This window comes from Puma concolor, chromosome B2, assembly GCF_028749965.1.
Source record: "Puma concolor isolate L17-30 chromosome B2, mPumCon1.1.hap2, whole genome shotgun sequence".
In the NCBI taxonomy this organism is placed as follows: domain Eukaryota; kingdom Metazoa; phylum Chordata; class Mammalia; order Carnivora; family Felidae; genus Puma; species Puma concolor.
The window spans coordinates 44,311,772-44,334,269 of NC_141671.1; the positions used below are offsets into that span (position 1 = coordinate 44,311,772).

Below are 22,498 nucleotides of genomic sequence, written 5' to 3' on the forward strand. Positions count from 1 at the left end.
CCATTTAACCCATCCTCCCCCCACCCCCACCACAACCCCTCCAGGAACCCTCTGTTTGTTCTCCATATTTAAGAGTCTGTTATGTTTTGGCCCTGACAACTGCCATTTCTTAATTTCATATTTCGTATGCACAAACACGGTCCTAGCATGTGTTTATATTATAGAATTTTTACTGTCTCTTATTGTATTTACTTGTTAAATTTATTGAGAGAGAGAGAGAGAGAATGGGGGAAGGGCAGAGAGAGGGAGAGAGAGAGAATCCCAGTCAGGCTCCACACTATCGGTGTGGAGCCTGACGTGGGGCACTGTGTCCCAAACTGTGAGATCGTGACCTGAGCCGAAACCTAAGAGTCAGATGCTTAACCAACTGAGCCCCCCAGGCACCCCTACTATCTCTTTTAAAGTGAAGCAACATTGTTAGTCTTACGCTGTAACATACATATATGTATGTATTCACCTGTTCACTACATTGAGAATGAATATACATGTAAATATTCTTGACAGGTCTAGTATTTGGGATGTTAGTTAATATTAGCCAAACTACCGCTTTAACTTCTCTCAGGAAAAACAGGCCCCACTGAAACCGCCCCCCCCCCCCCCCGCCCATGTCCTACTATTATTTTGTTACTTCAGTCAGCGTTGATTTCTCAGGAAATCTGCATTGATCACTGCTGGTGGAAAGGGGAAAGAGACGCTGCATCATTATTTTAAGTTTGGTTTTATATTTATTAATATGTAGAAATAGTTACGAGGGGCAACTTAGAAAGGTATCATTGAAAGAGGTGACTAAACAAGTAAAAAGTTGACATATAATTAAAAAACCTATAGGAATCATTCCTAGTGACCCATGGGGGAAAGAAAAAAAAAATCCTATAGGATAAAATACAAATGACAGCACTTTATTTATTTATGTATTTATTTATTTATCTTATTTATTTATTTATTTATTTATTTTCAAATGACAGCACTTTGAGTTATTCACAGTCCTTTTTAGACAGCATTTTATTTTGAACAGTTCAAAGTCCTTTTCAGTCTCCCTTTTTCTTTGTTTTCTTAAAAAATGAGTAGGCAGGATATATTATTCAATTGGGTCAGAATTGGTTCGAGGTAAATCTCGGATCCCATCTGACGGTACTACCGTCTAATTTTTTTTTTTTCTTTTTTTACGTGACTCGCACGAAATTCATGAATCTCCAATCCATGACCGTCACGTCAATAAAATTCTGCTTAGGCACCAGTGTCCCTGAATATCTCAAAGGATTTCTTATTCAGGAAGGTGTCATCTTTTCCAGAGGGACTTTGGCCTTGAGTGATAAACTTAGAAATGCAGTCAAGCATGGCAGACTGGAACAAGACTGACGGTTCTATATCCAGAGTTCACCGCTCTCTCTCTGATCAAAATGGATGCTGTTCCAGCTCCCTGTTGTAATTCGTGATAATGCCATAGTTAATGGAATAATAATAACAAATATAATAATACTTATAAACACTCCACCCTGTGCCAAGGAGAGCAGTGATTCATGATAAATCAATAATGAACCCATTGATGTGGTCACATTAAATCCATACATAATTAAGAAGAACCCTTTCTAAACAAAAGCCACTGAAGGAATTAAAATAGGCTCGGAAAAGAGGAAAAAGTCTGATAATAGTGTTGTGGTACTCATCATTAAAAAAAAAAACAAACCTGTAAGCTTCCAAACTATACCTTAGGAAAACAGTACATACTCAGTTTTGCTTAAGGGTACAGTGGAGAGTCGACCTGAAAGATTCTGAAAAAGAAAGAGATTGGCCTTCTGGGCAGTTAACAACAGAAATAACAGAAACAACAGAAAGTTATTTTTCTGACCTTAGAAGTTCGTAGGTGTCACAGGTACTGTACCTTCGAAGCATTACTAGTGTCTTGTTTTTTGGTCTGCTCTGACAATCTCTGTCTTTTAATTGGTGCATTTAGACCACTGACATTCAAAGTGTTGGATTGACATGGTTGGATTACTGTCTATCATATTTGTTACTATTTTTTATTATTGCCCTGTTTTTTATCCTATTTCTTGTCTTTCACTCCTTTTTAAAGTTATTTATTTATTTTGAGAGAGAGAGAGAGAGAGAGAGCACAGGGGAGCGGCAGAGAAAGAGGGAGAGAGAGAATCCCGGGAAACCTCCACACAGACAGCATAGAGCCTGATGCGGGGCTCAAACTCATGAACCGTTGAGATCACGACCTGAGCCGAAACAGAGTCGGATGCTTAACCGACTGAGCCACCCAGGTGCCCCTCTTCCACTCTTTTTCTACCTTTCGTGGTTTTAGTTCAGCATTTTATATGATTCCATTATCTCTCCTTTCCTAGCATATCAGTTATGCTTCTCTCTTTACCCTCTTTTCATGGTTATCCGAGTTTGCAATATACATTTACCACTACTCCCAGTCTGCCTTCACTAACCCTATAGCAGTTCATGGATAGATAGTGTGAGTACCTTATAACCTATAAACATCTGTGTATATGTTTTATGCGGACATAACTTTTCAGCTCCATTGGGCGAATGCCAAGGAGTGCAGTTGCTGGATCACGTGGTAAGAGTGTATTGACTTTTGTTTCCCAAAGTGGCTGTGCCGTGTTGCATTCCAAAGCAGCAATGAATGGGAGTCCCTGCTGCTTTATGTAATCTCTTTGTGCCTTTATATCTAAAGTGGGCTTCTTGTAGATTACGTACAGTTGGATTTTTTGATCTACTCTTAACAATCTCTGTCCTAAATGGTGCTCAATGATCGTTGATGTTCAAGTGCGTAACGATACTGTTGGGTTAATAGTTGGATTAACCTGGGAAGGGTTAGTAAAACCTCAGATGACCTGTTTAATCCAGCAGATGATTAGAGCACTTAAATTGGGACATACACCCCCAAAATTGGATTGAACCCAACACTGATAAAATAGCAGCTGCTTGGGGTGCCTGGGTGGCTCAGTCGGTTAAGCATCCGACTTCAGCTCAGGTCATGATCTCACAGTCCGTGAGTTCGAGCCCTGCGTCAGGCTCTCTGCTGACAGCTCAGAGCCTGGAGCCTGCTTCGAATTCTGTGTCTCCCTCTCTCTCTGTGCCCTTCCCCTGCTCATGCTCTGTCTCTCTCTGTCTCAAAAATAAATAAAAACATTAAAAAAAAATAGCAGCTGCTCAATAAAATTGTGTTGCATTGGTTTGGTTTATTAGAAAATACTCCTTCCGAGGCCCAGGCATATAGCACAGTGATCAAACACTCATAGCATCACTTGCAACATGCTGGAAACAGAGCTTTGCTGGAAATTGAGGAACCTGAGTTTTGAGCAGCTCACTTAAGTTTTCTATGGGTCTTAGGTTCCTTGTGTGTGAAATGAGCGAGTTGGGCTAGATACGCTCCAGGGTGCATCATAAAGCTCTGAATGTCTGTGATTCTAAAATAAGTCCCGAAGGGGTGGGTTTTCTCTCAGAAACATTTAGGAATCAGCAGATCAAAAATCTACATACCGCCACCCATAGCAAAAATAAAAGCTAGCATAGTACTTGGGTTATGAACTAAATTAGTAGGAATAACTACTGTAGGTGTCAAGAAAAGTTTGTCTTGTGTTTCAGTTGATTCTGTTGAGAAACAATCTAGGATCAGGTGAATTAGTGCCAAAGACCTTGACACTTGACCACAGGTGACTTTGTATTTAACGTGAAGCCTCTTACGCTTGCATGTGTGTCTGAGTCTGCAGAGAGATTTTGAAACCACGGCTTTATTAAAATTTTTAAAAAAATGATTGACATTTTATATACCTTTGCATGGTTTTATGTGACTTATCTAACCTGGGGTTGGTTATAATGAAATACAATTTATCTTACTGGAGAACTGAGAATCTTACCCGCTAACAGTTATGAAAACAAAAGAACAGGTGAACTCTATTAATAATAGGCTAAATGGGATGTGAGGACCAGACTTTCTATATTAAAGAAATAATGTAGTTAGAAAAAATATCATTAGAATTATAACAAGAAGTTCCTTTTAGTGAAACATTGCTATCATAGTACTTTATGACCACATGATAAAAGTCTTCATTAATACAAATTATTGTCAACATTAAATCCACTCGTTGATTGAGACTGTTCCGGTCACCAGAGATACAGTGATGGGTAAGACAGAAAAGCTCAGGGAACTTTCTCTGCTGACATACGATATAGTCATTAAACAGTCTTTGGAGCCAGACTCTGTGGGTTTCAATCTGGGCTTTTTGACTCACTTGCTATGTGATCTTGGGACGATTACTTAGCTTGTCTGTACCACAATTTCCTCATCCGTGAAATGGGCTAATAATAATAATAATAATAATAATAATAATAATAATAACAATACCACTAACTTTAGAAGGTTGTTATGAGGACAAAAGGATAAAGTACATAAAGCTCTTAGAATAATGCCTGGTAATACATGTTAGCTATTATTGGGGAAGGGTAGGCAATTGAAAATGAGAAAATATTACCTAGGGATATGTGCTGTAAAGAAAGTAAAATAGGGTATTGTTATGAGGAAGCTTACTGCAGACAGCAGAGAAGGCCAGAGCAAGGGCCCTGAGGTGGGGAGAAGAATGTCTGGTGGCTGGAGTGGGTAGAAGATGAGATGAAATCAGAGAGATTGCTACTCCGGGTCATGCTGGTCCTCTGCTGGTCAGGAGCAAAGGTTTGGGTTTGCTGGTCCGAGCAGCCATGAGCCATAGGCAGATCCTTTTTTTTTTTTTTTTTTTTTAATTTTTTTTTAAAGCTTATTTATTTATTTGGAGAGAGAGAGCAGAGAAGGGGCAGAGAGAGAGAGAGAGAGAGAGAGAGAGAGAATGGAAGAATCTCAAGCTGGCTCTGCTGTCAGTGCGGAGCCCGACATAGGGCTCGAACTCATGAACTGTGAGATCATGACCTGAGCCGAAATCAAGACTGAGCCATCCAGGCGCGCTCCTGCCATGGGCAGATCTTAAGCAGAATCGTGATATAAATGGATTTCTAGTTTCAAAATGTCACTCTGGCTGTTGGGGGGAGAGCTGTGTAAGAGTATGGGGGAGGAAGCAGCAGTGTTTTTGGGAGGCGGTGGCAGTCACCCTGGTGGGAGGAAGGTGGCTTCCGCTTGCCTGAAAGTGGTGAGGACAGAGACACTCTGGACGGGAGCGGGTGTTTTGCCTGGATCATGAAAATGTGTTAGCCGTGCTTGTCCCCAGCTGTTGGTCTACTTTAAAAGGAATAATACTACATCTTATAAAATTTTAGTTAACCTTTAGACATTGTTCATACACCCCAGAGCGAAGTGGTAATTCAGGAATCGCTTGAGTTATTGGGCGAATACAAAACCACCAACCTGGAAAATTCAGGCCAGAAATCCATTTAGAGAGCTGAAATGCTTGGTTCGGTTGTTTTCATTGACACATTAATCTGATTATTTCCAGGAGCTCCCCTTCCTTGGCACTGTGCAAACACAGATTTCAGTGCAGTGAAGCACAATGATTAGATTAATTTGGGGGAACCACCGGCATTGTATGTTCTTCTCACCCTCTTCAAGTATAGGTAGTACGTTTTCAATGTCTTTGATAGCTTTGATGCACACCCATTCCTTTTACTCCTTTAAGACGGAATGAAATGCGGGGCGCCTGGGTGGTTCAGTCGGTTGAGCGTCCTACATGATCGCTTACTTCGGCTCAGGTCATGATCTCGAGGTCTGTGGGTTCCAGCCCCACGTCAGGCTCTGTGCTGACCGCTCAGAGCCTGGAGCCTGTTTCAGATTCTGCGTCTCCCTCTCTCTCTCTCTCTGCCCCTCCTCCACTCACGCTCTGTCTGTCTCTATCTCTCAAAAATGAATAAACATGAAAAAGAAAAAAAAAGAATAAAATGAAAATCACCACACTGGTGTGACCAAGCTGGCTATGCAGGTGCTTATACCCAGAAGCGTGCAGCAACAGTCCTGCAGCGAGGAGACCCCTGAGCAGGAGCGGGGGGTGAGTCACGTCTGGCTGGCCAGCTAATATCTTGCCATATGAGCAAAGTAAAGCCAGGGGAGGCGCGAGTGCTTGTCCTCCCTGTGAATGGGAAAACCACCTAGAACAGCTTCTTCCCAGAGGATTGAGAAACGGGGGCGTATCTTAAATTGGAAAGAACTTGAATCAGTAGAATGTGCTAAATACGCACTGAGGGTGAAGGAGGAAGCTTTAAATAGCCGAGCCAATTAGTCTGCGTGTTGCAGTCAGCTGTCGCGCCCTTCCGGGATTCTTTCACGGTGCCCTATGCCTTAAAAAGAGATAGCCTCACCCCCACCCCCACCCCCACCCCCAACCTTCAATTAGGGACTCTAGAAGTTAGCTTCAAGATCTTGTGAAGATAAGAGCAATTCTGTACATTTCCTGTTTGAAAAGCAACAAAAGCCTGACTCTCCGTGGACATCTGCTGCTTCTTGGAATCCGAGGCGCAGAGGTCCGCATGCTGAAAACTCACATCGCTATTTTTCAAGAAAAGAAGGAAAGTGGTAAAATCCAGGTCTTAGGAGCAGTGACCCAATCTACTTAAAATGTATTTGAGGGATCCATCTTGGGTTTTAGAAGCACAGAGGACTCAAAACAAGATCAGCCTCTCATAACATGGGAGATGTTATCAGAAGTCCAAGGGCTCTGAGAACTTTACAGATTGGAATTCTGGGTAATAGGTTGGCTGTTTCTTTGGTGCTCAAACCTAGTTTTTAAGCCTTCTCCCCGGCTTTGTCATTAGGAATGGAACAGTAAAGGAGAATAGAAGCCAAAGTTTCAGTGTAAGGAGGAGGCAAATCTAGATTGAGAAACAACAGGTAACAAGCCACTGGGGGGAAAGGAAAAGTCACTGTGAAAGGAGTAAACTTTAAGAACAGCGTACTCTACTAGAAAGAGGGGTGTTTTCTCCCCAGGAGCCAGGAGTTCTAAATCCCTATGGTACCAATGTGTGTAATTAATTTTCTTCTTCTTCAGTTGAGGGGTGGTCTTGAACATGCTCATGCTTAATTAAGCCTCGGGTACTGTGCTTTTTCACTACCACACTGCAGTATAATACTGCAGATCACAGAACTGGTGACTAGACAAAACTAGGACCTTAGGGCTAGAAAACTAGAGCCACGGTTACGTTTCAGCCCGGGCACACGCTTCCCAAGCCAGTATTCAAAGTGCCAGCTTTGGGCGTGCAAAGCCACGGCTCCCTGGGTCCCCGAAGATGGCTAAGCTGCGAAAGTGACTTTCCTGCTCTTCTTTGCCAGTTTGCCTGGTGCCTAAAAGAGAAAAACTGTTTCCCCAAAGTGAACTCCACCCCCAAGGGTCTTCTTGCCATCATTTAATAACAAAGTCACCTCTCAATGTATAAATAGTAGAACTTCTAGTTAAAAGTTGGAAACCAATCTTTCCAGAAGTTTATAGTTTTTTTAACATTTATTTTTGAGGGAGAGAGAGAGAGAGAGTGAGCAGGGGAGGGGCAGAGAGAAGAGGGAGACACAGAATCCGAAGCAGGCTCCAGGCTCTGAGCTGTCAGCACAGAGCCTGACACGGGGCTTGAACTCACGGACTGCGAGATCATGACCTGAGCCGAAGTCGGATGCTCAACCAGCTGAGCCACCCAGGCGCCCCTAGAAGTTTATAAAAATCACATCAGCTGTACCACTTAGGTTATGTAAAATGCAATGCTTGAGGTAAAGGTCTTCAGCTGCCCACAGACGTGGCAGGTAAGCTCTAACGCATATAAAAAGCAGGCTGGCATTGAGGGAAACGGGATGAATAAAGAGATCTGTACAAACACACTCAGAGTTAGGACTGTGGATTCACCCTCAGCATCACACTGGAGGTGAGGAGGTCTGTGGCCCAGTGTAGCTAGGTGACAGGTGGATTCCAGCAACAGGGTGGGCTGCTGTCTCATAGGATGCCGGCCTGAAGGCTGGGTCAGCTGAGAGAGGTGGAAACTTGGGCAGGTGTCATGGAGCGTGTGAAGAAAAACTAAAGACACCACCAGGAAGGACGAGGCATCCTCAGGGGGAAGCTTGAATTCTTCTACTGCTCTAATTCGGGAACTCCAGAGAGCAAGGAAGTTGAAAAGACTCAGGACACTCGGGTCATCTATAACAGGGGCTTTTTTGATGTCAGAAATTAAAGCTTCTGGATATATGTATGTATGTGTGTGTGTGTGTGTGTGTGTGTGTGTGTGTATGTATGTATGTGTATATATATATATATATATATATATATATATATATATATATAACACCATGTATTCTAAGACAAATTAGGTGCTGAGGAAAATGGAAAATGGGGTGAATTATAGCAACTGAGTCCAAAGGGGATAGTAAAATCTTAGCATTAATAATGATAATAATATCCAGAGAGTATTTTAAGTATGTGGAAAACACTTTTCATAGACATTGTCTCGTTTAATCACTGTGAACAGCTCATTGGAGTGTAGATACTACTGTAGTCTCTATTTTGCCAGTAGGAAATTGGGGATCTGAGACATTCAGAGACTAGACCTAGGTCACATAGTCAAAGACCAGGAGAGTCAACCCTCAGCCCCAAGTCTTTTGGTTCCAAACGTGTTTCCTCACTATGCTTTGTCCTAACAGTCTCCCCATATCAGAACCAGACTTTGCTACAGAGCCTGCTGGGTATCATCCCGGGAGGGAGTTCCATTGCATTGGTCTTTCCAGCCTACACTTGGGGGACATAACACCAGCAATCCTTACTAAATTGCTGACGTTCATACTTTATACAGGTCAGGGTACCCAAAATAAAGTAAAACTCACTGAGTTCCTGCCAGAAATAACAGTGGAAACAGCCCACCCCCTAATTTTATAAATCTCAATTTTATTCGAGAGATTAAAAATGTACATATTAATGAAATCTTAAAACCTCAAAGTACGTATTTTTATATGTTGGACAGGAAAACCTAAGCTACTTAAATTATGCATAACTATACCTCCTATCCTGCAAGAGTTGGAAAGGTTGATGTAAAATGTTAATTTGTTTTAATTTCAGATAGTTCAGATCAAAACAACTTACTTGACGAATCCAGAACAAGGAGCTAAAGAGAAATAGCTCACTTCGTATTTCTCATCAAATGTGTGAGCCTAAAGCTAATTTTAACCCTCTTTACTGCTCAATTTGACGATGAAAAAGCTTTTGTAAGAAGTGTTCCCATTTTCTTTAGGCCTCCATTGCAAACTGTCATTGAAAGTTACATTTGTGTGTGTGTGTGTGTGTGTGTGTGTGTGTGTGTGTGTGTGTGTAAAAGTATTCCCTATTTTTTAATTGACATTTGTTATCTGGAGAGAAAACCTGGGTATTTTTTGTGCGGTGGATATACCTCATTTAAAACAACCCTGAGGGGGCACCTGGGTGGCTCAGTTGGTTGAGAGTTTGACTTTGGCTCAGGTCATGATCTCACAGCTCATGAGTTCGAGCCCTGTGTCGGGCTCTGTGCTGACGGTCAGAACCTGGAGCCTGCTTCGGATTCTGTGTCTCCCTCTCTCTCTGCCCCTTCCCCACTCACATTCTGTCTCTCTCTCTCTCAAAAATAAATAAACATTAAGAAAATTAAAAAGAAAACCCTGAGATACTATTTTTTAATGAATGGGCACCTTTCTTTAGAGGAACAGTGTTTCTAATAGAACTTTTGAAGGTATGTTTGGAATTCTGCAGGTTGCCTCACATGTAGCAGAATCAGAATTTTGGAGCTAGAAACCCAGGGAGATGATTTAGTTAAATTGTCATTCTTACTGACAAGGAACGTGTGGGTCAGGGAGGGGAAGGGACTCCTCATGGCTGCCTGCTCGCCTGGGACAGTGCTGTGACCAGAACCCAAATCTCTGGCTGATAGTCCAGTGCTCTAGAATGGTTTTCTCCTGCTACATTTCTAATAGGCTGCTGACATTTTTTCTGTTACTGCTGCACACGGATGGCCCCTTGTGATCTGAAGAAGAAAAAGAGCTACCCTTAAATTATCTCCTCCTTCTTGGCTCTTTCCTCTTTTACCCTGAAATTAAATCCTTATGAAGAAACTGAATAGATTTTGCCCTGGCTTGGTGACAGTGTCATCTCTCTTGACCAGTCATCGGCTGTTTTGGTCCACATCTGGAAGAGACTCGGTACACTGTATTCTCGGGCTGGGAACAGTCGGACTGGGGTTTGTCCGTGGCAGGCAGAGAATTGTTTGAGAAGGAGCTACCACTGGGCTACTGTTTGTCCCACAGCACACAGAGCAGACCAGGCCCGCTTGCTCACTCTCTTTTTTTTTTTTTTTTAGTGTGTGTAGGGGGTGGTCATCAAAACAAGTAGCTATTCTCAGACACCTTAATAAATAATTAGGTATGTCTGTTTACACTTGGGAGACAGAAGGCTTCACATCCCAAAGAAATTCAGGGAGTCTGGGAGCAGCCACAAACAGATGTTGAAAATGTCCATTTGTGGCAAGTTTTATGACTATAGCACTAGAAGTATGCATGGAGGATGAAACCCCTCTGAAGGGGTGTGTGTGTGTGTGTGTGTGTGTGTGTGTGTGTGTGTGTGTTATCAAGTGGAGTAGAAAGTGAAAGGAGATCTTCCCCGCCCCCCCCTCCCCGATTTGCTCTAGTATTTGTTTATCTCCTACAACAAGGAAAAAGTTCACTATTATTTGGCTTTGGCTGTTTGAAGGCTTTTGCCAAATGCTTAACAATCTGTAGGGTTTGATTTCTCTCAAAAAAAACCACTTTGAGAACAAGGCTCTATGTAACTAAGATGTGTTTGTTTTTGTTTAAATCACTCAGAAGAGAAATCATCTCTTGTCCATTGTTAAAAGAGAGGTTTCAATCAAAGGAAAATTCTACATATTCTAAAATATACAAACAGCTCTTTGAAACTGATGCCAAATCAAACTCTAAAAGGGACGTTTCTCTTGCAGAAGTTTTGAGTTAATTCCGTGTGCGAGGCTTGAGTGGAAAAACTCTGAGACCGTCAGAGGAACCAGTTTCTGTAACACCGCGTTTGGATTCGGAAGTTGTATGAGGGGCTTTGTCTCAGGATAGGGTGAAGTCTCTTGTACGCGGTTTTAGGCTCAACTCTAGAAACAAAGCAAGAGAAATACTTTTCAGAGTGAGTCAGTTTTTCAGTTAAATAAAACTTAGTAGTTTGTTTCCTGATGTTACTGGATCCGAACCTCCAATGGGAGAAGGTGTGCCTGTCATCACTTTATAAAAAAAAAAAACTTCAATTGAAATGTTCCCCTGTTGTTAAAGAAATACCGTCCTTTGGCCTATCATGATTTCTAATAGGATGAAAAATAGTGGATGCTAATGAGACGAGCCCAGTGGGGAAAAGGGACACAAATTGGAATAGGCAGAAACCAGAAGGCATACATAGAGTGCAGTAAGGGTATTCCCATCTCTTTTTACACACACACACACACACACACACACACACACACACACACACACACACACAAACACACACACACACAAATACTTACCATGTGTTGCTCTGAGAGGAGCGACAGTGTATTTAAAGATACGAAGGACAGAGCCTGTTCTCAAGGAATTCATAGGCTAGTCGCGTGATAAGGGAGATGCTAGGTCCTCAGCGTGTACACGCCTTGAGAGATACGGATGGAGAACCAGGTGCAGATGGAGAGGTCCCTATTGGGCTAAAACAAGAACATGAGAAGAATCTTTGAAGCAGAGGGGGATTGTGAAGTAGGTTTAAAAGGCTGCATAGAATTCCAGGGATAGGAATTCTGAGATTCCTATGAGATAGGATGGGGGGTGGGGATACTGAGGGCCTGAGGGAATCATAAACCAGGGCACGAAGGTGGGGAGATGGGGGGTCGTACGGGAAATGGAAAAGGGTCCAGTTTGACTGGATCGTAGACTTGATGAAGTGGAGTAAGAGATAAGACTGGAAAGGTAAACAGAGACAAGACTGCTATCCCAGCAGACATTTGTTGTGTGTCTGTAGAGATCTAGAAATGTACACGTACTTGAGGAAAGAGTGGGACATGAAGCCACAGAACAGGTAGGCAGTAATGAGCAAGGAAGTCCTGAGGAACCAGTAAGTTGGACAAGCTGAGGATTCAGGAACCCAGATAAGCCTTGTGGGCAGAAGGTCTAAGACACACACAAAAGCAGGTCTTGATTTTAAGGTAACCTTCTGTCCCAGCCAGGAAGCCCCTTGTATTTTCCTCCGGGGACGGGAACCAGTCCCTGGGCATGACCAGCAAAGGCCTATGCTGGGGAGTTCAGTGTGTCCGTCGGACTGTAGAGGGAGAGAGGGCAAACACAAGGATGTGTCCTGGCAGGATATAGCTGGAGCCTAAAGCCTAGGGCTTGGATCGTAGATATTAGTATGGATTGTGTTAGGCCTGTCCTAGCTGTCCCCCTTAGAGCTGACTGAGTGGTTAGTACTTCGGTGATCTGGTTCAAATTCTGGGTCTTGGGACATTGGGTGGTTTGAATCACATGGGCCGTTGGATCACATGGGGGTGCTAAGCCTTTGGAGGGAATATCCAGGCTTCTCAGGTTTCGACTAATACTGCCTCGGGGGCAGCTGCTGCCTGGATCCGACTCTTCCTTCCCCCAGGGTCTTTCTGGCTCAGTGCTGGACGCAGAGGCAGGGTCTGCTCCGAGAGGAGCAGAGCTTTTCCTACTTTAGGAAGTGGAGAATTGAAGTCCAAGCTGAAAACACAGTCTGTGCATTCAGGGGATGGTGGGATGTGGTCCCTGTGATGATTGTCTGCTGTCCTCGCCTCCTCTCCCCACTGCAATGGGCATGCTTTTTACAGGAGAGTTCCGCTGGGGCCTGGAACTGGGTGTGTGGGGTAAACCGGGACTTTCAGGATTCTGAATCTCACCTCCGGTCTTGCCTAGTTTGGACCCAGTGTTTCAATTTTCTTTTCCTCTCACTCTGCTAGTTCAAGTGGCACTGGTAGGAAGGAATACCCTTTGGAGGTGGAGATGTTTATATTTGCTGTGTACTTTTGCCGGTTTTCACTTATGAGGGTCTTACCTGACAAACAGAAAAAGCGACTGGCCCAACATTCCTTAGAGCATCAGTGGCAAAGACAATCGGGGAATCCGTTGTCAAGCATGGCAGACAGGTGGCATGTGTCAGCCTCCCCATTCCACACCCCATCCCCACCTCTGTCCCCAGGGCTGTCTTTGATACTTGATCAAGCCCCCTTTTCACCATTGCCCTCCAGGTGGGCACAGCCGATCAGTTAGAATCGGCATGACGAATGAACCTGATTTTCTGCACGAGGAGGAGATTGTGGCCGCCGAGTCCCACAGGTCTGGGGCCAGGTCCTGGCCACCTGTTCCCGGTCTATAACTTTGAGGAAGTCACTTCCCTTAGCTTCAGTGTGTTGTCCTCAGTGTGGGGGTCAATGACATTGTGTACCTCACAGAGATGTGGGGAGGGTTCAGTGCCATAACGTGAGTGGAATACTTCAGTAAAAATCCTCTGCAGATCAGAGCCCTCCCCTCTCACTTGTCTGGCTAGCCAGTCTTTCCTCTTAGTGAAACTGGCCACGTCATGGGATACCGTGGATATGAAATCTCTTACGGGATTCCTATGGTTGGCGCAAAGCAAAGGCTGTTCTGTTAAGCAATAGCCCAGTGCTGGTTCCCAGCAACCTGGAGTCAGAGCATTCCTGAACAATGGGTTCAGGCATGCTACCAAACTCCAGAGAAACGCTCCTCAGATTTTTCCACTAAAGCACCCCAAAGGGCAGAGGAAACTCCAGGGCTCCTTCACTGCTGCTGCTCTCCTCAATCTGTTGACGCAGCCCCAAAGAACCCCCGCTCCTTTGAGGAGAGCCTTTTCAGGTCTCTTCTCTTCACGTGAAATTTTACTCTGTAAAATGCCTGTTTTTGTTTTAATATAAAAATAATGTTTGAACTTACTAATACCCGTTTTATGCCCCTCTTAAAAAACCCTCCCCCATTTGTTCCCTTCTTGTATTTCATGCCCTCCTATCAGCTAAGCTTTGGTGTCTAATATATAACATCTCGACCAGTTCATAAATTTCTGCTTTTAATATAGCCTGAGTTACCACTAGCGCAGGCCACGAGAAAATACCAGGCTGTCCCCTCTGCATTCAAGCTTTTTTGAAAGATTTACTGAGGAACAATTTATCATTTAGTTGCAATTTTTAAAATAATCTTAATTGGCCACATATGTTATCAAATAAGAGCGGGTCTTGGAGCCTCCGCCCCCCCCTCCACGTCTCCCACCCCACCCCCGCGCGCGCATGCGCACTGCCTTCTGCCAGGATGTCAGAAAATGAATTCTACCACTCTGGGCAGATACCATCGCAGGAAAGCCTCCCCGTGATTTAAGATAAGATTACTGATATTGATGCTGTTATTTTGAGTAGGGGAAGACTACTGCTTTTAAACCTCTATCCCTCTTTCTCCTAGTTTTTCCTCTCTTAATTATGACTCCATGTTTTGGTAGCCATAAGTCATTAGTGGTTTTTAATTTCTCTGAAACTGAAATAAGGTCTGAAAGGCTGGATTTGTCCCTTTTTTCCTCCTTTTTTCCTTTTTTTTTTTTTTTTCTGGCTAATCGGAGGAACGCAACCACATCTGAAGCCACTTGGCTCATTATGAATTTCATGGAAACTGATTCTCTGAAAGTGTTTCCATATGTGTGTTCCCAATATATCCCATCCTCTCTAAATGGGAGCACAGACGTGTGCATGGGCTGGAAATGGCTTCAGGATGTGACAGAGCAGTCATATGACCGCCACGGCACCGTGGGTGGCCCCTTCTGAAAGACACGGTGTCCTGGGTGCTGGCCTCCTTCCTGCAGCGGATCTGGTTTCAAAGACTACCCACCCTTCCTAGGCCTTTAAAAAGTTCTTAATCAGGGCCTAGCAAGAAGATCTCTCTCATTTTTCCTCCGTTTCTCTCCATCCCCCCCACCCCACCCCAACCCCCTGGTTCCTTCCTTCTCTCTTACCCTCCCTCTCTGTGTGCATACACTCCCACATCTCCTAATGCCTGCCTCCTTTGCCTTCAAAAAGAGGAAATATAGTATTCCAACAATATCCTCAAAATTTGGGTGGGTTTAAGGAATGGTTGAAGTTTCTGGAAACTGCCAGGTTGTTGTTTTTTTTTTTTTTTTTTTTTTTTCTCCTCTCTCTTTCCTCCAGCATAGCATACTTTCTTAGCCTTAGGATCAGCTGGTCTTTCAGAATTTGTGAGCATGCAGTGGAAAAGTACAATTCATTACAACACGGAAAATAAATATTTATCCTGGATAGTTGAGGCACTTTTCCTCTCTTTTGCAAAACTATGGAGTTTGCTAGTCTGACCTTCCATTATCTTAAAAAAATTGGTTTCACATTCTCATTTTGCTGGGTTCTTCTCCATCGGTGTGATCCATTACATTTCTCCTGTGTAGGGTATGTTTTTCCAATTATTATTTAATGTAATTACAAGTAAAGCTAATTTAATGATAGATTCTTGATCATTTTCAAGTGAGGGGGGAAATTCAGGGAAATTAAGAAAATTGATGTAAAAATCCTTTAAAACCTCAGTGTGGAAAATGCAAAGGACTACCCTGCATATAGTCCAAAATCGATTTTTGGATGATCTTTACATGGCGTTTCTGCTTCTGTCATGTTGCCTGTTAGTAATGCTAGTAACTCATCTGTGCAGCACATTTTTTGGAAGTACTGTCCTTTCTTAGCACTGCACTATGTCGTAGGTAGGATCTAAAAGGATACACGATTCTTATGCTTAATTTGCTTTCCCCTTGGTTGGAAAATGACAATACTTCTCTAAACACAATGATAATACTTTAAAATGTGTGGAGTAGACATTACATACATAAATGTTCAGGATGTACATGAAAAAGCAAAGATGGTAAGAATTTGCATCCTGGGAAGCTGTTGTGTATTGGTGAGGTTTTTTTTTTTTTAATGTTTATTTATTTTTGAAAGACAGAGTGCTAGCGGAGGAGGGGCAGAGAGAGAGAGAGAGAGAGAGAGAGAGAGAGAGAGAGATGGAATCTGAAGCAGGCTCCAGACTCTGAGCTGTCAGCACGGAGCTCAGTGTGGAGGTTGAACTCCCGAACTGTGAGATCGTGACCTGAGCCGAAGTCGGACGCTTAACCGACTGAGCCACCCAGGTGCCCCTATTGGTGAGCTTTAAAGATAGTGCTTGCCCAGCCTTAGTCTGGCAGAGAGAAGAGAGCTGGTCCTGAGTCTGGGGAGAGCATGCGCAAAGCTCCAGTGAGCGTCCTGAGTGTATGTCCTGCCGTGAAGAAGAGGGTTCATACTGGGGAGCAGTGAGACGTGACATTGCAAAAGTAGGACAGAGAACTCCGAATATGCCAGTAGCCGCCTCCTCACTTTCCACCCTTCGTGGGGCAGGTGCCCGGTCATGTCTTGTGAAAGGCTGACCTGTGCCTGGGTGGGGGTGGCGCCCTCCGGTTTTACAGGAAGAAGAGCCTCGTTTTAATCTCCTGGTATCATTCACATCTACCTCGTCTCCAGACTTCTATTTCTTCATCCGTAAAGGTCGTCTTTGATTCTTGTTGACTCTGATGTACTTGCTGCCTGTACTAGTCCAGAAATTCAGACAGAGTGTGAGTTTTACCCTCTGGTACCTTTACTACCTATCCCAAATAAATAACCTGTGTGGGGGCGGTTGCCCCGGGATCACCTTCCCACAGGCCATGTTTCTGTGGCCTGGCACTCCTGCTCCCTCCTCTGTTGTCTCCATGGCCCCCAGGATAGACATAAAATACAGATGCTGGGGCTAAGGATACCGGGAACAACACCAGTGGCAAAACAGAGGTAATCTGTTCACTAGTGGTGATTGATTGTCCGAAACATGAGGTCAGGTGATGTAATGATGCTTGGGAAGAGCTTTGAACACTCTTTAAAGAGAGTTTTATGAGAATTTATAGTCTGGAGTGGTATTAGAATGCATGTGAGGTTTGATGTCAGCATTGCTTTAATGCTTATTATATCTATGTTTTTAATGCGTCAAAAATGTACCAACCATTGTACAGAGTTCCTGATCCCTGGACTAACTTTCTTACCGATTCATTCATCCATCCATCCATCCATATATGTACATTAAAAAGCAAACCCCAAAACACTTAAGCTCCTACCGTGCAGAGGGGATATGAGAGGAAAATAAATCAGGACCTTTACCATCCCAAGCTTACTTTATAGTTGGAGAGAACAGGCTAAGACACAGCTAATAGTTCAGTAAAGTAGTGATTCTTAAGGGGCCAAAAGAGAGACACAGAAAATAAATGCTATTGGAACAGGAGGGAAATAGGAAATTATATAATAGAGCAGTTGGGGGAGGGGCAGCTAGAAATGTTGTAGAAAAGGAAGAAGATTCTTAGAGGAAAGCAGCTCTGTGGCGATCCTGAGTGTTCTACGTTCTGAAGGAAAGAATGCCGTGAGGGGGTTAATAAAGTACGTTGGGCTTATTTGAGATTTGTCGAAGCAATAACTCCTACCATTTAAAAGGCCCCAATGAAGCTTTGAAGTTAACACCTCATTGTGGAGAAGGATGATGGCTTTTCATTCTGTACATTTATACCCTTACTTTAAAAAGTAGGACAGGGGACTCTGCCTGTGCCAACATAGTTCCACCTGGCTTCAAGGCCCCTCTTCCTTTCCTGCACCTGACCTGCCTCCTCAGGTGGGATGTGTAAATCCCACTGCTGAGAGGGGACAATGCACGGGTACAGGGTTTCCTAGCTGACAGCCCCAAATGGCAAGTACCCAGTCTGTTACTGTTTTCAGACTCCTGTTTCCATTCGTTCTAGGGATCTCCTTGCTTGTTCTCAGGCCGACCATGATTTACGGAGGGCCTACTAAGTGAGATGTATGCAAAAGCATTAGGTAAAGGCCTAGAAATGTCAAGTAATATTGTTATTAAGCACTGAGGGGGAGGCCAACAAGGATTAGACAAATCTCTGCCTTCAGCATCCCACTCGTGACCCAGGATAACTAGCGCTAGAAAGCAGTGTGTGGAAGATACCAGTGGGGGATTGCAGACCACAAGACCTGAAGATTGGGGGCTCTCTTTTGTGCTCCCTTTTCTTTGGTTTCGCTTCTTGCCACCACACTTTTCACTTGCTCTGAAGACCCAAGAAACACTATTGGGGAAAAAGAGACTTTCCTTTCTCCCCATAGACCTTGGCTGGCGGGATGGGGCGGGGGAGCGGGGGGAAGAGGCAAGCTTTTTAAAATTTCTTTTATTTTTATTTATTTTTTTCATTATTTTTAATGTTTATTTATTTTTGAGAGAGACAGACAGAGCATGAGTAGGGGAGGGGCAGAGAGAGAGGGAGACCCAGAATCCTGAAGCAGGCTCCAGGCTCTGAGCTTGTCAGCATAGAGCCTGATGTGGGGCTTGAACTCACAAACTAGTGAGATCATGACCTAAGCTGAAGTCAGATGCTTAACCAACTGAGCCACCCAGGTGCCCCAAGAGTTTTTTTACTTGTAATATTGGTTTTATTTTTATTGGAGCTTCATGGGCATTTTATTTACATACTCTTCCCATGCATATTAGGCTCTGCTGGTGCTGTTTTAATGAGCAAGGTTCTTGCAGCTCTCTTTATGAGAGCTGCATTCCTTTACAAGCTATCTGACTGTGGCCAGAGGTACAGATAACAGTTCCGGAATGAAATGCGTCTGTAGGAACCCAGCAGGTCCTAAGGGAATCAAACCCTTGACCCTAGGTCTCATTCACATCATGCTATGAGCAACTGAACTAACTGCCCACAATTTAGCAGATTAGATCCAACAAGATGTCCAAGAATTTGTCAGTATATCCCAAAGACAGTAAATCTCATTGGGGCAACATGTAGGCACCAGAAGAGCCTTCTTAAATGTTTTTTTAAAAAAGGCAAAGTTAGATTTCTAAGGCAAGATACATATGTACCTATGATGGTGTCAACCAGATTGCTTAAGGGTAACTAAGATCGCAAAGAGGCCAGAAGTCATGGCTCTGTATCTCTCAAGCAGCGTGATTTTGTCATGTTAATGGGTAAGATTAGAATGGATTATCTTAGCAGTAAATGAGGGATTTGGGCCTTTCCATCAGAGTGCCCCAAAGGAGGGTAAATGGGTACTATAGAGAATCTGGAGGACACGACCTAAATCTTTGTAAGTGCAAAATTTTGTTGAAGTCACTTTTTGTTTGTCTCCCTAGAAATTCACCCAAGTGTTGTATTCTACCCCATATCTTTTGTTAAGTTTGTAGTTGTAATGTGGCTAGTTACACAGGTATGTGTAGTTTAGTACACAATGTCAAGAAGCCTGTCTAAAAGAATACCCAAGTTCATGTGCAAAACAGAGATTAAAAACAGATACTACCCTGTTCAGTGAAAGAAAGTTTAATTATATCGTTTACTTCTGCACCAATTATTATAAACTGAAGATTAGGGAGGGCTTTATTTTATTTTTTTCCTTTTAAGTTTAGAATTTTTTCCTTCTCCTCACCATAGATTATTATATAAGGGATCTCATGTGAGACTGTATGGAGTTGTTAATATTCCTTCATACAGAACACATTGCAGGGTGTTTCAGAAACATTTCTTGGTAGCACGAACTGAGTAAGGCAATTCCAGAAAATTCTACGTTTTGTAAGTTGTAAAAATGACTGTATAATCCCTTTAAAGTCCACATTAGCTCTCTTTGCCCAGAAGGAGTTAATCTTCAAGACATTACAGTCTCAAATGACTAGAAGTGATTGGTCAAAATTCTGTAAACCTAGCAGAAATTTGTGGCATTGTTTTCTATAAACCACAGCCAGAGCTCAATAATTGAAAAATGAATGTCAATTCCCATTAGCTGGCATCTATAAACCAAAAAGGTACAGTGATCCTGGCATATGACGGGTAATAAAAACATCAGCAGAATGCATCAGGTAAAACAGAGAAGGTGAGGGGGTGGAGGAATAAATTCAAAACCATATTGGAGTTTACTGGCAAGGCCCCACATCGGGGGTTTTAATGAGGCTTCTGCATCAAAATAAGGGAAACCACATGGAATTTTAATTATGACTACAGCATATTTTAAGTACCAATACCCACGAGAAGCATTTTTTTTTTTTTTACACTGACAAGCCTATCTGTGTGAGCTCTGTGCTTCTGTGGGGGGGGGGGGGGGCCGGCGTTGATGTTTTAAGTGGGGCTTCTTTCTGTTTGAAATTGTTCACGTTATTCTGGTTTCTCTCACATGATCCGAGCATTGAATGTAATCTGTACAGAAGTGGCCTGCCTATTACTGTTAGCTCCGCCAGCCCCAGCTCACCAGATGCTGTGCAGTGAAAAGGCTGGCCAAGGAACCTCTGTGGCCTCCACGTAGCGCCTGTGTCTCCCAAGGCAGACTGCATAAGCACGGAGCGGGGCGGGGGGAGGGGGGGGACCTTAAATCTCATCTGCTCCCTTTTGAGCCTCTGTCATAATCACTACTTCCACGTTTTAACATTTGAGCCGGCGAGGATTTTGTATTTGGGAGGGTTAGGCAGGGGCCTGTCGAAGATGGAAGAATTTATGAAAAGCAGAGAGCAGCTGCCCAGACTGCGTTAGTTTTGGTTCGTCATCTTGAAAGTGTTCGCTTCTGGTATTAGACGCCGCTCACTAGCTTCTTACCCTCTGCTTATGGGCCTGGGGAATCCGGGAAAGCACTGAAGAGGGGTGGGAACTTCTCTGCCTCCCTCTCCCCCTCCCCCTCGGCTTTGCTTCTCCTGCTGTCTTGGAGTTCAAGGTGCTAGAACCGTTAGAGCTGGAAGGGAACTTAGAGCTCATCCCCCTCATTTTACAGATGATGACACTGCCACTTCTGACTTCTGCCTCTGGCCTTCCACTCTCAGTAAGAAGAGCCAGGCAGGTGAGACTTTTAACAATTGCGGGGGCTGGGCTGGGCGGGGCTGTCTGATTGGTACTGTCCAATGTTCGAGAAAAACTTTTGTTAACTCTATATTGCTTTTAAATAGTCACTTTGGATTACAAATGCACACCATGGCACTTAGGGAGATCACAGGCGGTGTGCATTTTGACAAAAATCAAAACTCTCAATCGGCACCTTTAAAGAAAAGTATCAGGATTATGCCTTGAATAAATACTGGAGTATCCAAGAACAAGGGCTAAATAAAAATGGGACTGAAGAAGTACCTCCTGACTAAGGCCTTGAAGAAGTCCTAAGTGCTTTCCCTTATGGATCAAAACTATAGAAAAGCAAACACGTGAGATGCAGAGAATTGGAAGATTTTAGATGCGACACAGTCTTGAGAACACCAGCATTATAGAAGGTCTTGTCATAATTCTGTCAGTTTTAGAAAATTGTAACCCAGTCGCTGGAGATCACAACTAAATTTTTAGGCATTTCGGAAAACTGATTTCTACATGAAGTGGTTTATGGCTATGGTTTTATGAGTTTAAGCACCAGAAATACCTATTAAGGAGGCACACTGTTAGCTTTAGAAGTTAAAGGACTTTCCATTTCAGGGCAAAGCCAGCTTTGCCTCCAGGTACCACTTGGAATTAGCCTGAAGCTGATTCCTTAGGATGTGGCACAGGGCCCTGGTGAATGGGTGTTGAGGCGCCCTCTTACCCCTCTCCCCTGGGCGCAGAGCGTCTCATGAAAGCTACGGTTGGCCGCTGGCCTAAATGAGGTCCTGGGTCTCCCATTGAGACACGAAATGCATTGATTCCTAGGTACTATAAGCCTTCCCCCCACCCTCACTTTTAAAGCCCACTTATTTAGTGTATGACCCTAGGGATAATTTCTAAGGGCTAGACTCTCCTCATGTGCCCCCAGAAAAGTAAGATAGTTCCAGAACACGTTGAAATCTGGCTTGATTTCAGTCCGGTTTGATTTTTTTTTTTTTTTTTTGAAATCTGTTACTAAGATGAAGAATAAGACAAGATTATAGATTATTTTAAAAATGGAAAAGAAGTAATAGGAACATGTTAGGGTATCTTTTTGAAGTTCCTTCATTGATGAAGGGGCCTTGCCAAGAGTACCAGTAACAAAACTGATCACTTTGGGGTTTCTTTATATTGGGTTGAGAAAATAAAATTAGGTTGAGTGACTTAGTAAAAATGTCACTTTTAAATATCTGAGGTGCAATGAGAAACGAAAAGAGAAAAAAAAAACAAAAACAATGAGGATTCAGTCTTAAAGTCTGAGGAGTGAATCTATAATGAGCGGTGTTGGGTTGGTTTACACATAAGACCTAGCACACATTTGGGCTTTTTTCAAGGGGGTGAAGAACTTAAGGATACGTGCCGCTAAGACGGTAAAGTGGAAAAAAAAAAAAAAAAAAAAGACTGTCTAGTGACCGGTGCATTTGAAGGTCTGTTTGTGGCTTTGCTGTTCCTTTTTGGGAGGCTAAAGTTTCTTGTTTTTTTTTGTTTTTTTTTGTTTTTTTCTTGTAACAATTCTCTCTTTATTTTAATTGATATTTACAGACTTTTTTCCCCCCCATCTTCTGTTATAA

The 22,498-nt window shown here is 43.2% G+C and overlaps 1 protein-coding gene and 1 long non-coding RNA gene across 6 annotated transcripts in view; one reads left to right on the forward strand and one right to left on the reverse strand.

Moving 5' to 3' along the window:
* Positions 1 to 22,498, forward strand: part of RUNX2 (RUNX family transcription factor 2) — a 329,260-nt gene that overhangs the window by 198,138 nt on the left and 108,624 nt on the right. The window contains exon 8 of one of the 5 annotated variants that reach the window (XM_086706987.1): positions 20,821 to 20,886. The exons of the other annotated variants lie outside the window; for them this stretch is intronic. Within the exon in view, the coding sequence (XP_086563113.1) occupies positions 20,821 to 20,886 (66 nt within the window). The remainder of the gene's footprint in view (positions 1 to 20,820; positions 20,887 to 22,498) is intronic. 5 annotated transcript variants of the gene reach the window in all.
* On the reverse strand, positions 10,747 to 11,699 carry LOC147580966 (uncharacterized). The gene is made up of 2 exons (XR_015251254.1): positions 11,488 to 11,699; positions 10,747 to 11,082 (listed from the first exon to the last, which is right to left on the reverse strand). It is a non-coding gene; the product is annotated as an uncharacterized LOC147580966 (long non-coding RNA).